Source organism: Chiloscyllium punctatum, chromosome 37 (assembly GCF_047496795.1).
Source record: "Chiloscyllium punctatum isolate Juve2018m chromosome 37, sChiPun1.3, whole genome shotgun sequence".
Classification (NCBI taxonomy): domain Eukaryota; kingdom Metazoa; phylum Chordata; class Chondrichthyes; order Orectolobiformes; family Hemiscylliidae; genus Chiloscyllium; species Chiloscyllium punctatum.
In genome coordinates, this window is record NC_092775.1 from 67,863,204 (window position 1) to 67,885,460 (window position 22,257).

At 38.3% G+C, this 22,257-nt stretch overlaps 1 protein-coding gene and 1 non-coding gene across 3 annotated transcripts in view; both read left to right on the top strand.

Moving 5' to 3' along the window:
- Positions 1-22,257, top strand: part of rprd1b (regulation of nuclear pre-mRNA domain containing 1B) — a 56,864-nt gene that overhangs the window by 13,677 nt on the left and 20,930 nt on the right. The window contains exon 4 of one of the 2 annotated variants that reach the window (XM_072556963.1): positions 8,247-8,411. The exons of the other annotated variant lie outside the window; for it this stretch is intronic. Within the exon in view, the coding sequence (XP_072413064.1) occupies positions 8,247-8,411 (165 nt within the window). The remainder of the gene's footprint in view (positions 1-8,246; positions 8,412-22,257) is intronic. 2 annotated transcript variants of the gene reach the window in all.
- Positions 21,036-21,138, top strand: LOC140463239 (U6 spliceosomal RNA). The gene has a single exon (XR_011954645.1). It is a non-coding gene; the product is annotated as a U6 spliceosomal RNA (small nuclear RNA).

The following is a 22,257-nucleotide window of genomic DNA, read 5'->3' on the forward strand; positions in this document are numbered from 1 at the left end:
AGTTCTGGACTCCCCCACCCCAGAGAAAAGGCCTTGTCTATTTACCCTATCCACACCCCTCATGATTTTATAAACCTCTACAAGATCATCCCTCAGCCTCCGACAGTTAAAATCTGCAGGGAAGGGGTACTGAGAATGTTTATTAGAATTCAAACCTGACAGATCCCCAAATCTTGATTGGGTAACATAATATGAACAGGGGATTAGTTAGGTAACAGGAATTTAAAAAGTTGGCTTAAATCTTTTTGCATGTTGAATTCAGAATAAGTTAAACTTGGTAATCCAATGGAATAGAGAATTTTTCAGTGAGCTTGTTTGAAACTAAACACAAGGTCAGACAGACTGCATTGTCTTTGTGCTGGGTCATTTGCATCTTTTGTCAAATTAACAGATTGTGCAACTGTAGAAAATGTAAAATATTGAAAATAGTTATCAAGCTGTCAGAAATGCTTGGTATCATTGCAAAGCTAATATACAAACAAAAAATCTCTAGTGGTGAAATAGGCTATTTAGCCCAACAAGTCCACACTGACCCTCCAAAGAGTATCTCATCCAGACCCATTCTCTGCCCTTATTACTCTATTTCTCCTGACTAATGCATCTAGCCTACACATCCCTGAACACTATGGGCAATTTAGAATGGCCAATTCACCTAACCTGCATATCTTTGGATTGTGGGAGGAAACTAGAGCACCTGGAGGAAACGTGGATAGAATGTGCAAACTCCACACAGACCATTGCCCGAAGCTGGGCCCTGGTCCTGTGAGGCAACAGTGCTAACCACTGAGCCAGAATTGGTCAGGGACCTCTAAGTGAAGGAGCCATTGGGAAGTAGTGACCATAATACAATAAGCTTCAATCTGCAATTTGAGAGGGAGATGGTACAATCGGAAGTGACAATATTTCAGTTGAATAAAGGGAACTATGGAGCTATGAGGGAGGAGCTGGCCAAAGTTCAATGGTGCAATACCTTAGCATGACAGTGGAAGAACAATGGCGGATATTTCTGGTATAATGCAGAAGATGCAGGTTCAGTTCATTCCAAAAAGGAAGAAAGATCCTAGGAGGAGGCATGGGTGGCCGTGGCTGACGAGGGAAGTTAAGAAACATATAAAGATAAAAGAGAAAAAGTATAACATAGCAAAGATAAGTGGGAAAACGGAGGACTGGGAAGCTTTTAAGAACAACAGAGGATTACTAAGAAGGAAATACGCAGAGAAAAAATGAGGTTCGAAGGTAAACTGGCCAGTAAAATAAAGGAGGATTGTAAAAGCCTTTTTAGGTATGTGAAAGGCAAAAAAATGGTTAAGACTAAAATTGGGCCCTTGAAGACAGAAAAAGGGGAATATATTACGGGGAATAAAGAAATGGCAGAAGAATTGAATGGGTACTTCAGATCTGTGTTCACTGGGGAAGACACAAGCAATCTCCCTGAGGTAACAGTGGCTGCAGGACATGAACTTAAGGGAATTTATATTTGCCAGGAATTGCTGTTGGAGAGACTGTTAGATCTGAAGGTTGATAAATCCCCGGGGCCTGATGGTCTTCATCCCAGGGTACTGAAGGAAATGCCTCGAGAAATCGTGGATGCGTTGGTGATTATTTTCCAGAATTCGATAGATTCGGGATCAGTTCCTGCAATTTGGAGGGTGGCTAATGTTGTACCACTTTTTAAGAAAGATGGGAGAGACAAAGCAGGAAATTATAGACCAATTGGTCTGACCTCAGTGGTGGGAAAGATGCTGGAGTCTATTATAAAGAATGAAATTACGACACATCTGGATAGTAGTAACAGGATAGGTCAGAGTCAGCATGGATTTATGAAGGGGAAATCATGCTTGACTAATCTTCTTGAATTTTTTGAGAATGTAACTCTGAAGATGGACGAGGGAGATCCAGTAGATGTCGTGTGCCTGGACTTTCAGAAAGTTTTTCATTAAAGTCCCACATTGGAGGTTAGTCAGCAAAATTAGGGCGCATGGTATTGGGGGCAAAGTACTAACTTGGATTGAAAGTTGGTTGGCTGATAGGAAACAAACAGTAGTGATAAACGGCTCCATTTCGAAATGGCAGGCAGTGACCAGTGGGGTACCGCAGGGATCCGTGCTGGGACCGCAGGTTTTTACAATATATGTTAATAATATAGAAGATGGTATTAGCAATAACATTAGCAAATTTGCTGATTGTACTAAGCTGGGTGGCAGGGTGAAATGTGAGGAGGATGTTAGGAGGTTACAGGGTGACCTGGATAAGTTAGGTGAGTGGTCAGATGCAGTTTAATGTGGATAACTGTATGGTTATCCACTTTGGTGACAAGAACAGGAAGGCAGATTACTACCTAAATGGAATCAATTTAGGTAAAGGGGCAGTACAGAGAGATCTGGGTGTTCTTGTACACCAGTCAATGAAGGTAAGCATGCAGGTACAGCAGGTAGTGAAGAAGGCTAATAGCATCCTGGCCCTCATAACAAGAGGGATTGAGTATAGAAGCAAAGAGGTTCTTCTACAGCTGTACAGGGCCCTGGTGAGACCACACTTGCAGTATTGTGTGCAGTTCTGGTCTCCAAATTTGAGGAAAGGCATTCTGGCTATTGAGGGAGTGCAGCGTAGGTTCATGAGGTCAATTCCTGGAATGGCGGGGTTACCTTACACTGAAAGACTGGAGCGACTGGGCTTGTATCCCCTCTCAGTCTTCTAAACTCAAGAGTATATGTTTGACACATATAAGATTATTAAAGGGTTGGACACTCTGGAGGCAGGAAACATATTTCTGCTGATGGGTGAGTGCCGAATCAGAGGACACAGCTTAAAAATACGGGGTAGACCATTTAGGACAGAGTTGAGGAGAAACGTCTTCACCCAGAGAGTGGTGGCTGTGTGGAATGCTCTACCCCGAAGGGCAGTGGAGGCCCAGTCTCTGGATTCTTTTAAGAAAGTGTTGGATAGAGCTCTCCAGGATAGTGGAATCAAGGGTTATGGAGATAAGGCAGGAACAGGATACTGATTGAGGATGATTAGCCATGATCATATTGAATGATGGTGCAGGCTTGAAGGGCAGAAAGGCCTACTCCTGCACCTATTGTCTATTGTCTATTGTCTGTCCTGACCCTCCAAATAGCATCCCACCCAGACTTAAACTCCATCCTATCTCTGTAATCCTGTATTTCCCATGGCTAAACTACCGAGCTTCCACATCCCTGGACATTATGGGCAATTTAGTGTGGCCAATCCACCTAATCTGCACATCTCTGAACTGTGGGAAGAAACCAAAGCACCCAGAGGATACCCATGTGAACCCTGGGAGAATGTGAAAACTCCACACAATTGCCTGAAGGTGGAGTTGAACACGGGTCGTGGGCACTGCAAGGTCGTAGAGCTAACCACTGAGCCACCGTCCTGCCAGATGCTGGAGATCTGACATTTATATTTTTTAAAAAAACAAGATCTGTGGTAATTCAAATCTGGAAGCATCTTTCTAGAGAAAATGAGTTCATGTTTTGAGTTCAATGTGAATATGAAGTCATATTGGATTTGAAACATTAACTGTTTCTCTTAATAAATATTACCTATCCATTGAGGTTTTCCAGTGCTTTCTGTTTGTTTAATTACAAAGCTACTATCCATGCTAATAGTTTTGAAATTTTGATTCAGATTTGAAGAATGCAATTAATGTTTAAAAGCTTTGTTTTCAATACAAGTTTACTACTTGCTTGATTTTATTATACTATACTAAAACATATTTTGAACACTGGGAGCTTTGTTTGTGGTGTGTGCCCTTATGCTATTTTAACAAATCAAAATTAAGTTTTAAATTCAGAATTTACCAGTGATAACACAGGTCTCTGTATGTCCTGGTTGACATTTCACATTTGTTTTTTAATCTTAAGTGTAAATGGTAATTGCAAACAAGAGTAAGTTATGCTTAACTAAGCCGTGTCATAATATCCCTAAACATATACCAAATAAAAATAAATGCTGTTTTTAGCGTTTATCCTACTGATGAACAAGTTTAGTTCTGTATAGGTAACATTAGAAACATATAGGTAACAAAGTAAAGAAGCAAAGTAAGTAGATAGTGTTGTGTTGCAGAACGCTTGATAATTAAAACCTTAATTATACTTTCAAGAGATTCAGTACATTAAGCTTTGAAAGAGCTATTTGTGTTATGTTCTTAAGAGGGAGAATCACATTCTCGTTAATAAACTTTGCCTTTTTTTTTCCATATATGGGATTTGATTGATTGCCCAAAGTTTAACCACATTGCTGTGAGTGTGAAGTCGTATGTAGGCCAGGTAATGATGACAGATTAGTAAATGAGATGGATCTTTACAACAATTGACTGGTTACACGGTTGCCATCAGGCTAGCTTTTTATCGAAGAGTTCAAGTTTCATTTTCTGCCATGATAGAATTTGCATGTATATCCAATGACATTGCTACTACATCACCACCTGTCCTTTTAGAAATTTGCTATTTGCAAATAAAATTACTGTGCTTTCAAAATAATTAATCATTTTTGTCTTCCTGAAATAGTTTTGAAAGAGTTAACCACAACAGTGATTTAAAGCAGGAAGCAACGATGATTTGTGGGAGTTAAACATTTTAAAAGTTGTTATTGTCTGTGTGGCTACCTATAAATCTGCATTGACTGTGATTATAGGAGACATTTGGACAACTAAGTAATAGTTTAAAATTCCAGTTACGTTTAATCGGATTAGTTTTGTTTCGTATTTGAGAATGTCGTATATTTGCTCTTCATCCGTTTGTTTTGATGTAATTAGCAAAGTTAATTTTTATACAAATATTTGAAATCATAATGTTATGAATTTATTATCTTTAATAATGGAAAGTGGAATGTTTTTCAACTGGAAAAAAAAAAGTAATCTGGAATAAGTACTTCAGTATTGTGAGTGATATGGTATTGAGTTACACCTGCATTTACATTTCTTACAAAAGTCTTGATATCTCTGATGCCTAATACAACAAATTCAACTTGGGTTAAAATATTGTAGGCAATATATTAAGACGGCAAGTATCCTGAGTGTACAGGAAATAAATTTTACAGTATTAGAATGTTTTCTTGACTTCATGTAGAGTCTCAATTCAACATGGTTATTGCATTGAATACAGAATCTTTGATTTGATACTACATTTTTTTATGATCCCATGTTGTGAATGAAGCACACACAAGGTTCAGTTTGCAGCCAAAATATATGTCCATAAGATGTAGCAGCGGCAGTAGGTTGTTTGGCTCATGGAGTCCGCTCCACTGTTCGGTGAAATCATGGCTGACCTGATAATATTCAACTCCACTTTCTTGCCTTATCCCTGTAACGTTTGACTCCCTTAATACTTGGATTTCTGTCTATCTCAGCCTTGAACATACTTAATGAACCAACATCGACAGCCCACTACAGGAACGAATTCCTCAGATTCACACTGAGATCCAACCAGCGATCTGGTTGTTTTGAATCTATGATGTGTAATCAGGCAGATTTAATAAATTATCTCAATGTAAAATATGCCCTGGGAAACAGTAATCATAATAAGGTATAGTTTAATATCACTTGCATCAGAAACAACTGTGCTAAACATAAATAATAATTACAAAGGGATGAGAGCAGAGCTAGCTGGGTGGACTGGGGAAAGGAATTTAGCAGCAAAGACTGTTGAGGCTCAAGAGCAACTATAAAAGAGGGTAATTAATGACTCACCTGAAATACATCCAATTGAGAAAGAATGGCCCTAGGAAGAGGATAAACCAAGCGTGGTTTACCAGGGAGGTTGAGGATAACAAATGGAAAGGAAATCATACAATATGGCAAAGATTAGTGGTTAGCCAGAGCATTACGGAAGTTTCAAAAAAGAACAAAAGGAAGAGAGAAAGTATGCACGGTAATGATCACTAAAGAAAAAATACCAGGGAAGCTAATAACTAAAGATCAATAAGTTTATTGGACCTGATGAGATGCATCTTAGAATACTAAAGAAAGTAGCTACATTGTGTTTGTTTATTCCCTTCTCCTCCCTTTTAACTCCTTGATTACTTAATATTTTTGGAAAACTGTTGGTATCCTTTTGCATGAAAACTTATGCCAAGTATTTGTTTGACTCTACTGCCATTTCCTAACTCCCCATTATAATTGCTCCAGCCTCATTCTCTAAGGGGCCTAGGTTAGTATTTCTTCTTTCTTCCTTTCTTTATACTTAAGGAAGCTCTTATTGTCTCTTTCAGTGTTTCTTGCTAGTTTGCTGTTGTTTTTATTTCCTCTTTTATTATCGTTATGGTCATCCTTTTTGGCTTTTAAAACTTCTCCTGTTCACTGCCACCAATCTTTACCACATTGTTTTTTTCCCCTTCAATTTGATGTTGTACTTAAATGGGCCATGGTTAACGATAGTTGGTTTATCCCTTTCCTAGAATTCTTCTTCTCCACTAGGATATATCCTTGCTGTGAGTCATGAACTTTGTTTTTGAATGGGTGCCATTGACTCGAGTATTGCGATCCTGTACCAGCTAATTTGCTGAGTAGTTGACAGGCCACTCCAGAATATAGCTGGACCTAGAAGTACCAGATTAAAATCTTTAGCTGTAAAAATGTTTTCCCTCTACCAATTTTTTAATATATTTTCTAATCAACCTGTTTGAGATGTTCTAATGCATCCCTGGAGCAGGCAGGACTTGAACCCAAGGCCCTTTCTCACTGTCTCAAAATCATTAGAAAATTAAAATGTTTGAAATGTTCGTTGGTTGAAGAAATAAGCTGACTTTTTGACTAGAAAATAGACAAAATGTCCTATTAATCTTAGTTGAATAGAGTCCTATTATTTTTAAATGAATAATGAAAATATCACGCATTGGGGTGAGTGCAGAAACCTTTCCTTGAATGAGTGATACAATCTGGAACTCAAATTTGTTTCAGAAATTGAACCACAGATCTAAGAAACTGTAACAATATCAATAAAGTTGGGGAATTAAAAATGTAGTGTTCATTCCACATTTCAACGCAGCCAGATGCTTTATTTCTTTATAAATATAATGTGATGTTTTCAGGTTTATGTTTTCTCCAGCTGCTATGATGAAAGTTCTCCATTTCAAAATAATTATAAATCTGTAATGCATGTGTTAGAATTTGAATTGGAATAGGATGCCCTACAGAATATCATTGAGACTTCTGATTTATTTCATAATTGCAAGCTTTGAATTGTGAACAGTGTAGGCAGAAGATACTCTGCAATCTCTGTTAAAACTGTTCCATACCCAAGAAAAATGTAGTTGGTTTTGCTAGATTTTTTTTCTTTCCTCCAAGATGGAAGTATCTTTACTATTTTGACTATTTAGCAATGCATTGAGAAGTTGCAAAACTTTGCAAGTTAGAAAGGAGTAAAATTATATTTCTAAGCTTTATTTGGAAACAACAAAAGAAAACCTTTGAAGCAAATCTGCATTTGTGTAGGACTTTTTTCATTCCTATTGAATTTCACAAGTGCTGAAATGTTTTTAATAACCTGGCTCCTATTTTGAGTTGGGAATTTGGCAAGAAATTGCAAGTAAAATGTGTACAACAAATGTTACCGAGAGGAAATGGGCGGCGTGGTGGCTCATTGGTTTGCACTGATGCCTCTCAGCGCCCATCTCAGGCAACTGTCTGTGTGGAGTTTGCACATTCTACCCGTGTCTGTGTGGGTTTCCTCTGGGTCTTTGGTTTCCTCCCATAATCTAAAGATGTGCAGCTCTGGTGAATTGGTCATGCTAAATTGCCCATTGTATTAGATGCATTAGTCAGGGGTAAATATAGAACAGGCGAGTGGGTCTGGGTGCGTTACTGTTCGGAGGGTCGGTGTGGACTTGTAGGGCCAAATGGCCTATTTCCAAACTGTAAGGAATCTAATTTAATCTATGAAAAGTTAATCCTGATTAGTTGAGACTGACTGGCAATTAAAATGAACATCTCAAATTTTTAAGCTAATGCCAGCAGTTAAACCTTAGGGAAGTTGTTGCAAATGAAAGACTTCCTAAACATTAGCATCTCTGCTTCCAAAGCAAGTACGCATGCTTTGATTGTTTAAATTTTTCCCTTGTTGTTTTAGGACTATTGTAAAACTGAGAATTCCTGGACTGTTTGAATACATTTTGTGTTTTCTACATTTTTTTGTAGGTTAGGAGCTTAAAGTGATGTAAGATTGCAATAGCATTTAGTATGTACCCCAGTAATTACCGTCTGACAGCAAATTTAATCTTTGCAGAGAATGCTGGTTCTAAAGTCGTATATGATCAACCACCATCTTGCCCATCATCCAGTGAAAGGCAATTTCGATCTAACAGAGTTCGTAATGCCGAGGTTGTAAAAGGTCATGAATCAGCAACATCTGACTCTTCATGCAGCATCTCATCTGATACCAGATATCTAGGTCAGTAGGTTTCCAGAGAGCCAATAGTTATACCATCTTTCTAAAGATGGAATAATTCCACAAAAGGAAATATTTTAAGATGCATCCAGCCTTTACTATTTTGTGAAGTTGGTTATGCCTGTGTCTAACCTTTGATCATGGCTCAGGAGGTGGTTAATGGTTTTTGTTTTAAACTCTTGATTTTAAAATAGTGATATTTATTTACCTGTATGTAGTGCCCATGAATTGGATTTCTTGATATTTTGTTTTCCATGCTGAACATCTGGTGGAAGTGGAAAGCTGAAATGGTGAGGTGTTCAAGCTGTATAGGATTGTGTAAATCACTTTTTTTCTCTTGTGACTGAGAAGGGAAACACTTCATTTTTGTGGAAAGCAAGACTTGGATCTAGAAGTTAGTTTGCATTGATGGTGTTATTCGCATTCTCAACATTCAAAGCCTTTATGCTGAATGAATTACTTTTGAAGTGTAGTCATTATTATTGAGGTAGTTGAAGAACCCTATTTGCTGTTTGTTAGATAGTTCTGTGCAATGTCTTAAGCTTCTCTGCATAAGGGCAAATATGTCCTTGGAATGTAATTTAGTCAGAAAAAAGCATGTCTGACAATCCCACATTCCCTAGCTTTATGCAGTGAAACATCAGCTTTGATTTATGTAAAGAGGTTTTTTGACTCTTGAACTGTAGTTCTTTGCTTCAAATATCAGAAAATTAGCACTAAATCAATTGACAAATATTGCGACTGTATTGCATTGTTGAGGCCACTTTTGGAATAAATGTACAATTCTGTTTGCCTTTCTATAGGAAGGATGTGAGTAAACTTGAGAGTGTAGAAAAGATTTGCAAGCAAATTGCCGTGACTGGAGGATCTGAGCTATAGGGAGAAGCGCAATAGGCTGGAGCTATTTTTCTTAGCGAGTCGTCAACTGAGGGTTGACCTTGTAGGGGTTTATAAAATTGAAGGGTATGGGTAGGGTGAATAGTGACAGTCTTTTTCTGAGGAAGGAGTCATCGAGAGCTAGTGGACGTAAGTTTAAGGAGTGAGAGGAAAAATTAAAAAGGGACTTGAGGGGTAACTTTTTCAAGCAAAGGGTGGTGCGTGTATGGAACAAGCTGCTAGAGGAAGTGGTGGAGATGGGTACGATTACAGCATTTAAAAGGCATCTGGATGAGTATATGACTAGGAAGGGTTTCGAGTTATATTGGCCAAATGCTGGCAAATGGAACGAAATTAGATTGGGATGTCTGGTTGGCAGTGATGAGTTGGACTGAAGGGTCTGTTTCTGTGCTGCATGATTTTAAAACGCAAAAGCAACATTTAATAATCAAACAAGAAGGTGGCATTGTTGTTTTAAACTTTTTTAGAAGGTTGTACTTTAGACTAAAATCGTGCCATTTTCATGTTGTTTTTACGAGGTTGTATTTCGCAGCTTCTCCCATATAACAGACGCTCCCCCTTTCAACTGTGCCATGAAGATGATGAACATCACTTGATCATTTTTGCAAAGGGGGGAGAATCTGAGCATTATCTTGGACTCTGTACTTTGTACTTTGAATCCAAAAATTATCGAATAATTACAGCACTGAAGGGACCGTTCAGTGCAGTGAGTCCATGCTGTCCATATGCAAGAGCAGTTCAGCTAGTTGCATCCCATAGTATGTTCCTGTATCTCTGTAAGCGTTTCCTTATCGGGCGCGTATCCAATTTCAATGTTCAAACAGTTTGTAAAATTCTTGCCAAATTTGATGCGAGTTACTGAAGCATTAAGGCAACTCACGAAGCAATTTCAAATTATCAAGAATGTTAACGTCTCCTGATTCTAGCACTGCAATCTTTCGTTATCAACTATAATTGCAGTTGGTGCCACAGGTTTCAGGGCAGTCTTCAAATACAGGAAAATAGATGCCAATTTCAAATGACAGATTTCAAGCATTGTCAGGTACTGAGAAGAGCCGTGTATTCATGCAGAATGATGCTCTTTCTGTCAAAGGGAATTACACATAATTCTCGGGCAGTTTCCTAATGATTACATGGCTTATTTTACTGAAAAATGTGGATTTGAACATCTTGCAAATTTCCTGGATATCCTTAATCTGTTGACTAAGTGTAGAACAAGGAATCATAGCAATCAAAGCACTCTGACCATGTGGGTTAGCATATTTGGAGCTATTGATGGGAAAGAGACTTCAAGACATAACTGTTATTGTATTTGAGAAATTGCTCCCTGGTCTAACTGTCTAAGAATATCAAGAAATGCAAGACCGAAATCTTACACAACACAGTAAACAGAAGAAACTACGATAGGCTCCAAGAGTGTAGAATGCAGACTAAAACAGATGGGATAGTTGTCCAGACAGATCAGCAGAGATCGTATCTGGTCCACATATCACAATACACAATAAGAAGAAATAGGGGAAAGCTTATTCCATTAAATCCATAAGTTTCTTCCCAAAGTCAGCAAATAATCATTTATTGGTCAGGTGAATTGGCCATGCTAAATTGCCCGTAGTGTTAGGTGTAGGGGTATGGGTGGGTTGCTCTTCGGCGGGTCAGTGTGGACTTGTCGGGCCAAAGGGCTAAGTAATCTAATCTAACCTAATCTAAATGAGCCAAATGTTGAAACTTAAAAGTAGAAAGAAGTGTACAGGTACACAGTATTTTGTCTGAAATCGGAAAAGCTGCGAAATCTGAACTCTTTTTGTGAAGTTTTTTTTTCTCCATAACAAGGTTGTTTGGTGTGCAAACAGTTAATCCAACTCCACACCCACTTGACCCACGTCAATCAGATGTGATGTGGTGGCGTGACCCAGTACTGGCAAGCATCAGTTCTGTCTCAGCATCTGCTGTTTGGTAAGATTCTTTTTATTTCACCATTAAGCAATCACTTATTCTGAAAATTAGCCTGCCCCAAAGATTTCTGATAAAGGATTGTGTACCTGTACTAAAAATGTCACTGCAAACAATCAAAATTAAGGAAGAAAAGTTATTTTTTAGAAATAAAATCAGCGATCTTCCAAGTTCAAGTTCTAGTTTTCATAGAAGAATTGTGGAACCTGCTGAGAAATAAAATGTGTGAAGTCCAAGTCTTTGTTGAAGATGTGCAATCAGGTGAATTGGCCATGCTAAATTGCCCATTGTGTTAGGTGCATTAGTCAAGGGTACATATGGGGTAGGGGAATGGGTCTGGGTGGGTTGCTTTTTGGAGGGTTGGTGTGGACTTGTTGGACCGAAAGACCTGTTTTCATACTGCAGGGAATCTAATCTAATCAAATCAAAAAGCTCTTTCGGATTGATAAATGATGTGTATCTAGGGCCAGGCCCAAAAATTTAATATCTGGTTTCCACCTCATTTTAGGAAATTCGTACATATATACTAAAGAAAACAACATAAGCAACAGTCAAATGAACTAGAGCAAAACAAAACCTCCCAAAAGAGCTTCACAGTGCAAATAATCAGTTTTTTTTTTAAAAGTAAAAGGTCATTTCTGATGACCACTGGTTCTGGTTTCTCAAAGGTGGAATTATTTAGGAAAATGTTTTTGTCAGTAATCAAGTACCTAATTGGTGCTAGCTATTTTTTTGAGGTAGTATCTCTTTAAAAGTGATGGCTTGTCACTGCCCTAATGGCTAGCTAAGGCCTGAGCAGTAGCATCATTAAAATAGACCTGTGGAATTACACTTTACCAAACTCCAGTATCTTCGACCTTTATCAGGTTAGGTAAAAGGAGTGATACATATACCTGTGTTTTTACAAATATATTAAGGACAAAAGGGTAAATGGTGAGAGAATAGGACCCCTCAAAGATCAGCAAGGCGGCCTTTGTATGGAGGCACAGAAAATGGGGGAGATACTAAATGAATATTTTGCATCAGTATTTACTGTGGAAAAGGATAAGGAAGATATAGACTGTAGGCAGATAGATGGTAACCTCTTGCAAAATGTCCAGATTACAGAGGAGGAAGTGCTGGATGCCTTGAAACTGTTAAAGGTGGATAAATCCACAGGACCTGATCAGGTGTACCCGAGAACTCTGTGGGAAGCTAGAGAAGTGATTGCTGGGCCACTTGCTGAGATATTTTTATCGATAGTCACATGTGAGGTCCTGGAAGACTGGAGGTTGGCAAACGTGGTGCCACTGTTTAAGAAGGGCAGTAAAGACAAGCCAGGGAACTATAGACCGGTGAGCCTGACCTCAGTGGTGGGCAAGTCGTTGGAGGGAATCCTGAGGGGCAGGATGTATACGTATTTGGAAAGGCAAGAACTGATTCAGGATAGTCAACATGGCTTTGTGCATGGGAAAACATGTCTCACAAACTTGATTGAGTTTTTTGAAGAAGTAACAAAAAAGATTGATGAGGGCAGAGTGATAGATGTGATCTATATGGACTTCAGTAAGGCGTTCGACAAGGTTCCCCTTGGGAGACTGATTGATTAGCAAGGTTAGATCTCATGGCATACAGGGAGAACTAGCCATTTGGATACAGAACTGGCTCAAAGGTAGAAGACGGAGGGTGGTGGTGGAGGATTGTTTTTCAGACTGGAGGCCTGTGACCAGTGGAGTGCCACAAGGATCGGTGCTGGTACCCTCTACTTATTGTCATTTACATAAATGATTTGGATGCGAGCATAAGAAGTACAGTTAGTACATTTTCAAATGACACCAAAATTGGAGGTGTAGTGGACAGCGAAGGGGGTTACCTCAGATTACAACAGGATCTGAACCAGATGGGCCAATGGGACGAGAAGTGGCAGATGGAGTTTAATTCTGATAAATATGTGGTGCTGCATTTTGGGAAAGCAAATCTTAGCAGGACTTATACACTTAATGGTAAGGTCGTAAGGAGTGTTGCTGAACAAAGACACCTTGGAGTACAGGTTTATAGCTCCTTGAAAGTGGAGTCGCAGGTAGATAGGATAGTGAAGGAGGCGTTTGGTATGCTTTCCTTTATTGGTCAGAGTATTGAGTACAGGAGTTGGGAGGTCATGTACAGGACATTGGTTAGGCCACTGTTGGAATATTGCATGCAATTCTGGTCTCCTTATCGGAAAGATGTTGTGAAACTTGAAAGGGTTCAGAAAAGATTTACAAGGATGTTGCCAGTGTTGGAGGATTTGAGCTACAGGGAGAGGCTGAATAGGCTGGGGTTGTTTTCCCTGGAGCGCCGGAGGCTGAGAGGTGATCTTATAGAGGTTTACAAAATTATGAGGTGCATAGATAGGATAAATAGACAAAGTCTTTTCCCTGGGGTCAGGGTGTCCAGAACTACAGGGCATAGGTTTAGGGTGAGAGGGGAAAGATCTAAAAGAGACCTAAGGGGCAACTTTTTCACGCAGAGGGTGATACGTGTATGGAATGAGCTGCCAGAGGATGTGGTGGAGGCTGTTACAATTGCTGCATTTATGAGGCATTTGGATGGGTATATAAATAGGAAGGGTTTGGAGGGATATAGGCCGCGTGCTGGCAGGTGGGACTAGATTGGGTTGGGATATCTGGTCGGCATGGACGGGTTGGACCGAAGGGTCTGTTTCCATGCTGTACATCTCTATGACTCTATGAACAAGTATTTGTAGAATTAACTTCTAAAAGGTACTCATGGCTCTAATGCTATCACTCTTTAAAAGAGAATTCATTCAGCATTAAAACACCTTTACATTGGGTGTGTAAATTAATCTTCCTAACAGTTTTTTTTGCCATCTAAATCTGTTTATTGTTCCCACTGATCATTTAGAAACTATTAATTTCTTGTGATTGTTCATAATCTAGTATTAGGTAACTTGGATTCTCAAGTAGACGAACAAAGCATGACTTTGATTTATATTTCTATATTATGTGCATTAAGAAGAGAAAGGCATCGTTTTAGTTTAATTTCTGAGTGGCAAACAGGGTCTCTGAAACTTTGTTTACTTGCTTCTTAGAGGTTTTGAAAATATCTGAAGTGAATAATTCAGTGCTTTAATAACAGAAGAAGGGGATGAAAACTGCTGTTGTCTATTGACAGGAGTTCACAGGAAGACAGAACTATGCAGAAAGTCAGGCAATGTACAGATTTAATCAGCAAGAAAAGGCGCTGTTGCTTCAGCCATCTCCACAAAACTAGGATTGGTGAAAACCCAAAAAGCAAAAAACTGCTGGGAGCTGGGGGTATGAAAATTTTGAGTTTACTCTGAAAGTTTGGAAGTTGATGAGAAAACTTCAGAAACCATTCCAACTCAACAGGCAGCTTTAAATTGGAGACAGTGACCCTTCACTAAGATTTAAGTATCTGTAACGTTCATGTTAAGGGTAAGCAGATTGAAACTTTATTCAGACAATTTTAGCAAGATTATTTCAAATAGTTCTTGTATTGTTTGTTTTTTTCTTTCTGTTGTTCTTCTGTTAAAAGCACAAATTCCAACCTCTTGTGAATTTATTCAGTAATTCATCACCATGGGAAACTATTAGGAAATGTAAAATGTTTGGCCTATCAAGCAGAATTGCACTTTGAAATTTGACTTGTCCGGTATAATATGGACCAGGCTAGACTCCCTCAGAACATGTCAAGAAACTAGCCCAAACCCCAACTTTGTTTTAAGCAGGTGTAAAATGGATATTTTAAGGGGGATGCCGCTGGTCAAACCATTTAGTTTTAAACAAAACAAGATTTATTTACAAGATTACTGAACGGAGCACAAACCAGAGAGAATAGCATACTGAATAACTTAATCGATTTGAAAACCCAACAGATTATCCCAATTTAGTGATGCTGTTCCGAATACTTGCATCAAACAGCAAGTCATAACAGGAGAGAAGTCAGAGTGATCAGCATGGACCTGCTGCTTTGGGTCCAGCAGTCCTTTTCAATTCTACTGTGCTAAAACCAAACCAAACCAAAGAAAAGCTGAGCTGGGAAAACTGGCCACTCTCTCTTTCATTGTACAAGTTTTTAAAAAAACTTAAAAGCCTTTTGCCTGAGGCAGTATCTGTTAGTTATGATCAAATTGGCCCGAAAACCCTTCAACTTAGACTTTTCAAAATCTGGTTTCTTATGACCTCTCTGGGGGGAAAAAAAACAAGGACAACATAACTTGTTAAAGGAGCAGCATTGTCACAGGTATTACTATCAGCTGGGATCATAATGTGTTGTTTATTCTGTTGAAAACTTACATAACTGATGCAGATCTGCACAAAAGTTGTGCAAGCAGATAACTTTCTTGCTGTCAAGTTGAGTCTTGAGCTACCTCTCAATGAATTAGCCAATAAGTTATGACTGTTTCTCCTCATGTATATTTTGCAATCTTTCTTTTTCAATGAGCAATTAAATTTGTACTTTAGAATTTGACTTTTTGCAGTGTGAATGTTTTTCGTATATTGTCAACATTGGGCATGGTATTAGTTTTAGCACATTATCAGCTTAGTAAATCATATTCTTTGTGCCGAAGTCACACTTGCTTTTGTCTTATGTTGTTTACATTTTATATATTCAGCATAAACTCAATTTGCTATGGATCTCAGAACTGCAAAAATCAAATGACCATCAAAATTTGTTTTTGTCATTCGGGCAAAGCATTTCAAGAATAGTCTGTACCATTATCAATTGAATCCTGTTTCAGTATTGATTGGGGATTGAGAGTCCTGGTTAGATTTATGATGGCTACTGTCTGCACTAATGTCAGTCACATGACTCTTGAAATTTCTCCCCCTGCTCTGTTTCCAAAGGCTGTTTTCTCTTGAGATACAGTTTTGTGAATTCTGGTCAAGTATTTTCACAAGTGGAAATTCTTAGTGCATAATGTCAGAAAGCCTATTCGGCGATAGTGCTGAGCACAGTTTTTTCTGCACATGGTGTGTATATAAACATTAATTTCAGGAGTAGTTAACCCATAGTGGGGTAGGATGTAAATATTATCCTCTAAAAATGTGCAGAATTTCCTACTCTTGTACTTAGTGTAGGTGAGTGCTCGAGTCTAACTTCTACCTAGTCAGTGTCACTTAGGAACATTTGTCCTTCTGAGACATTTGGTGATCTGACAATTATGCAATCAGTAAGAATTATTGTTAGGTCAAACTAACTGTAGATTTCTTCTGGATCCTGGACAAATAGTCTCCTTCCTTCTCCATTCTGTGTTGTGGTTTAATTTTCTTCTAGTATATATATAGTAACAACAATGTACATTCATCAGTATGACTTGTTCTTTGTATCAAGTGCCAAATATTTTTCACATTGACAGTGATGTGTATAAATTTATATCTTCATTTTCAAAAAATTGAGTGTTTATTTCAATACAGTACTGAATTATTTCAGTTACACTTAGTTTTGGCATTGAGCCAGTGTTTACTTTTTCCTTTGTATTTTCTGCATTATGTTTGTGTCAACAAGTGTTAATGAACCAGGTAATACAAAAGTGACCTGAATATCTATTAATAAACTTGTGGAAATACTGGTAATGTTTTCCTCTTTACAATCAAATTAAATATTGTAGATCTGTCTGTTCTTCACGTCCTCTAGGCATTTGAAAATGCTTTATAGTGAATTAATTCCTTTTTGAATGATAGGTACCATTGCTAGTGAGAAAGCATGGGCATTGACATTAATTCCTCTTCACCTTGCATCCAAACAAAATAGGCAAGTTAGGGCCTTGTTTTAAAAAAAGCAGAAACATGAACCTAGCTAGTCACGTATGCACCTATTACTATTAGCATGATGGCATAGCCCCCTTCATTCCCCCGCTCCCTCCTCTGCACTGATCTCCTTTTCCCAAACCTACTTCCCAAGCATTCCCTCAATGCTTTTTTTCGTTCCATCTATTCTGTGATCACAGCTCATCCCTCATTTGATTGCCATGTTCTATACCAGGAGCTGTGCCCACTGTTTAAAAAATGTGGTGCCCGAAACATCGATTCTCCTGCTCCTCAGATGCTGCCTGGCCTGCTGTGTTTTTCCAGCACCACATTTTTCAACTCTGGTACTCCAGCATCTGCAGTCCTCACTTTCTCCTAGCTGTGCCAATGTATTTTGCTGTTGGTTTTCTTGTCCGGCTGAGAGACAGCAAATAGAATAAAATAAAAGTTTGAGCTCTGATCTTTCTGCTTCCAGTGTCCAAACATCTGTCTGTATCAGCCTTGGTGAACAGACTTGTGCATAATACGTTTACAGATCAACAAATAATCAGTCTTTGCTAGCCTGATTGAGAAATAAATGTTAGCTGCTATACTGAGACCTTCCTTTCTTTAAATATTCTATGGGGATTTTGCATTTTGGTTTTAACATCTTATTTGAAAGCAGCACCTCTAATGGAATATAATTCCCTCAATCTGACATGGAAGTGTCATCTAAGATTATGGACTCAATTCCTGTGTAGGGCTTCATTTCATAATCTAACTCTGAAAGTGGTATTAGATAAATCAAACTGAAAATTTTGGATCTGCAGAATATATTTCCATTCAAAGAATGATGATCAAATGTAATAGCTTAATTGCAGAATGGTTATTTTTAACTGGAGATCATCAAACTTGTGAGCCCTTTCGAAACTGACCTGTAGGTAAAAAAAACATTCTGTTAATTAATTGGTTATTTCATTTTGTGAATATGTTGTGACAGAATGACAGCTAATTTTGGATTTCACTGATATGCACAATTACTGGGGTGATTATTTACGTTTGACATGCAAACCCTTGTGTTGGATGTAAGCAGTTTATTGTGTGAGAAATTTTTATTACTTGGATTTTTTTTAAAAATCTGATTAGTTTTTACTGTGTGATTGCTTGAAAGTTTATTATCGGCTACTTTTTCAGTTCGTGTTTTCATCACAGTCTTGACCCAAGTATAAACAAGAACTAAAGGTGAGGTGAGAGTGGCTGTCCTAGACATCGAAGTAGTGTTCAACCAAGTGTGGCAGCAAAAAGCATTTGCAAAATTGGAATAATTGGGAACACGTTCCCATTGGTTAGAGGCCTATTCACTGCAAAAGAAGATGATTATAACCGTTGAAGAGAATCATTTCAGCCCTAAGACATTGACACTGAGGTTGATTAGGCTACTGACGTAGGCTCAATCATCTTCAACTACTTCGTCAGTGATTTTTCCTCCAGTCTCCGATCAGTAGTGAGGATCTTCACACATGATTGCATAATGTTCAGTACTATTCATGACTTCAGATACTGAATTAGTTCATTCTCGCGTGCAGTGAGAAGCCGATGACTTTTGGGTGTTGACTGATCACTGTCAAGTAACATTCGTGTCACAAAGTACTGGATAATTACCATCCTTAGTAAGAAAAGTTCTGACCATCTTCCCTTAGCATTCGACAGCTCGAGCATTGTAGAATCCCCTATCAGTATCCTTTGGGGTTACGATTGACCAGAAGCTTAACAGGAACAACCCTTATATATGTGGTTACAAGGGCAGGTCAGAGGAGGGGTATTCTGAGGTGGGTAGCTTGACTTCTGAATTGTAAAACCTGTCCTTCGCCTGGAGGGTACAAGTCGAGGAGAGTGATGTAATCCTTTCCACTTGCCTGAATGAGTGCAGCTGCAACTGTGTTAAAAATTATCAGTACCAGTCAGGTCAGAACAACCACTTGATTGACATCGCATTCACAACCTTAAACATGCCTTTTCTGTCTATCTTCAGCGCAGTTTCAGGAACATCTACCACATAGAAGAAGCACTGCAGAAAATAATTAAATTTCCTTTGACAATACCTTCCAAATCCACAATCTGTGCCATGTTATGCAAATGTATAATTTCATGATGCGTGTGCTTTGGAAATTTAATTTTTAAATGTTAGCGAATTTGGAGGAAAAAGCCTGGTTTTTAGAAGTCTTGAACAGTTTTCAAGATAATTACCATTCAAAGATTGGCCTGAGTTTATTTAAAGTGATTATTGTTAGAGGTGTGAAAACAAAATATTTAAAAAGTGGTCTGACCTTGATTTAGGAATGGAGTCAGCAAGTCTGCTAAGATTGTAGTTGACCCCCATTAGAGAAAAATATGATTCAGACATCTTGTCAGATCAAAACAAGATTTGAAAACATTGGTTAAACAAGGGGAGGTCTTATAAAGGTTCATATATTTTTCAGATCAAAAGACAGATTTGGGATTGTCTAAGTTGAATTTCTATTTAGGACACATCATTTGTGTCATTTTGCAGTTGGGATAGATCTTTTGTATTGGGTTTATCAATGTGTTTTAACAGAAACAGCTAGTTACTTTGAAAGACAATGATAAGTCAGTTGTGCATTTGTTGTAGAACAAAGAACACAAAGCATTAGGAACCAGGGCTCCCTAAGTTGGAACCCCCTAGCAGAAGTTGAGCGAGGAGCCTAGAAAACCTAAGTTCTGATAAGTCCAGTTCCACTAAGGATTAGTATCGTCAGCTCTGCAAGTAAAAGATTGGGAGTGAAATTTTTGTGAAGAGATCTCTGACATCCCAGGACTCGACTAGGAAACTGAAGAAATTTGAAAGTTGAGTCACTGAATTCTAGAAGTCTATTGCATACCTGAGCTTTGTCACAGGAGATGTAATGGGGCTTTGAAGATCCTGAAAGTATAGGGAAACTCTTGTGCTGATTTTTTAAAAATGAGCAGGAAGGGGTCTGTTGAGTTTTCAGTGTTTACATAGTAGTGCTAAGTTAATACTTTAATTTATTTACAGTACACATTTCTGTTTAAAATAATTCTTGTGTGATTTTTACAGTGAATAACTGGGAATTAAAATTATGATCTATTGGGAGAGCCATTAATTTTTAAAAACCATCAGAAAAGCAAGCTCAGCAGACAGATGGGCATGTCACCATCTGCAAGTTTCACCCCAATGCACATGTCATTTTAACTTGGAGCAATTGTTATCTTATTGGAGACAGTAACATTTTAAAATAAAATACAGATTTCAATTTAGTATCTGAAAACAGTGGAGCAAGTTTTCACATTCAAAGGGAAAATATTGTTATTATCAAAAGAAAAGGAATAAGTTTCATTGATTTAGCACTGTATCTTGTGAGCTGTATTACTTTAAACCAAGCTTCTGAACAGAAACATCCTCATTCTACTTTCCTATCAACCAAGAATTTGTTTTTAAATTAGTCTTTTAAATGTCTATTTATATCTCCCAGAATTAAACCATTAGATATCTCGGCGTTTGAGAATTCATTTTGGTTTTCCTGTTTTCTTAGTTATCTCTCAAAGTGAGAGATTTCTTGTGAATTCTTCACTCCTCTTTCCACCCCCACCCCAACCCCAGGAAAAAATTACCTGTGGCTAGCTAAATCTTTCAACTTCAACATCTATAGAATTATGCACCAGAGATTGATTAAATGATTCTGTATTTCTGTACTGAAAATAACTTGGAGTGGAAGAAAATCTTTCTTATTAAAGGAATAGGCTTCATATGTCTTCCAAATATTAATTCTGTTTGGAATGCAGAATATAAGCTACAACATTATAATAGCATTATTTTTGTACTTTAGACAGTGGGTCAAGCAGCAAATACATACACACAAATCATATGTGGCACTGACTGCTGGATGACTATAAATTTATCATTTCAAGGAAAAATGTTTAGATTTATCTCACTTAGACTTACCCATAGCATGAAGATCCAGAAGCATCAAAGGATCAAGTAGGTATTCGTGGAGGGATATCACTCAAAGAAATTAAAGATAGCACATATAGTAACATTGGAACGATATAGAGAAGATTACCTTGGCCCCTGTGCAAGGATGACGTAAACTTGTAAAGCGTTCAACCTCTTTCGGTGCATAGGTATTGTCTCTACCCTGTTCAGGGAGGCCCGGGTTCAAGTCATACCTGCTTGAGAGATGTGTAATAGCATCTCTGAACAGATTGTTTAGAAAATTTTAAAAAACACCAATATTGAAGATTGGGCAGTGCTATGTCTTACAAGCATGAGGATTATTTTAATTGAATCAGTGAGAGAAATGAGAAACTATTGAAGGAGAAATGCCTTCTCCACAAAATTTAATTCGGAGGCAAGGTGTCATTATCCAAGTGTGATGTCCAGTCAAAATATTTGCAGAATTTTCTAATGCAAACTCATGGAGAGCTAAGACCCTTGGATACTGGTTCAGATCAGAGCATGCAATATAGCAAGAGTTTATTCCCTAATGTATATAGCAACCCCAACCTTATCAGCACAAAAAATGTGAATTCATGTACCAGCATGATTTTGGCAAGCCTTATCTTGAGCCCAATATTTTAGGAATCTGTTTGCAGTGGATAATTTCCCATATCAGTAACATGCGCTCTCGAGCTGTCTGTATTAATGAGTCACGCAAGTTAGCCAAATCAAGTATAGCCTTGCTAGGTGTGGCACGTCAGTCTGCAAGCAAAGAGGAGCAAATCCACCAACTGACACTGGAAGTCACTATATCAGTAATCCTGCCCATTTTGCTCCAAATATGCAAGACTTTGAATGTATATCAGCATCTTGCCAAGAAGCTCAGCCACTTTCACTTGAGTAACGTTTGGAAGCTTTTGAAGATCCAATGGCAGGACAAAATGCTAGACCTGGGTTGGTATACAAAGTATCTGCACCGTACTAGATCACATCTGAGTTGGAAATTTTCGGTAGTCAGAATGTCTAGTACTTACCAAAGCACATCTTGTGGCGCACTTGAATCTGGGAGCCATTCTCCTGGCCTCTGTTGATAAACAGATACTCTTAAGGCTTCACTTTGGCATTTTGATATCACCTTCAAGTTCTGGGTGATGTTTAGCTGGGATCACTACACTAGGAGCAGCCTGGGCTGCTTCAAGGATTTTAATTAACCATTCAGCTTAATTTGGGGTCACTGACGAACAGTTCCAAGGTCAAAAGACAGGCATTCTCCATGTTAGAAATGTTGATCTTT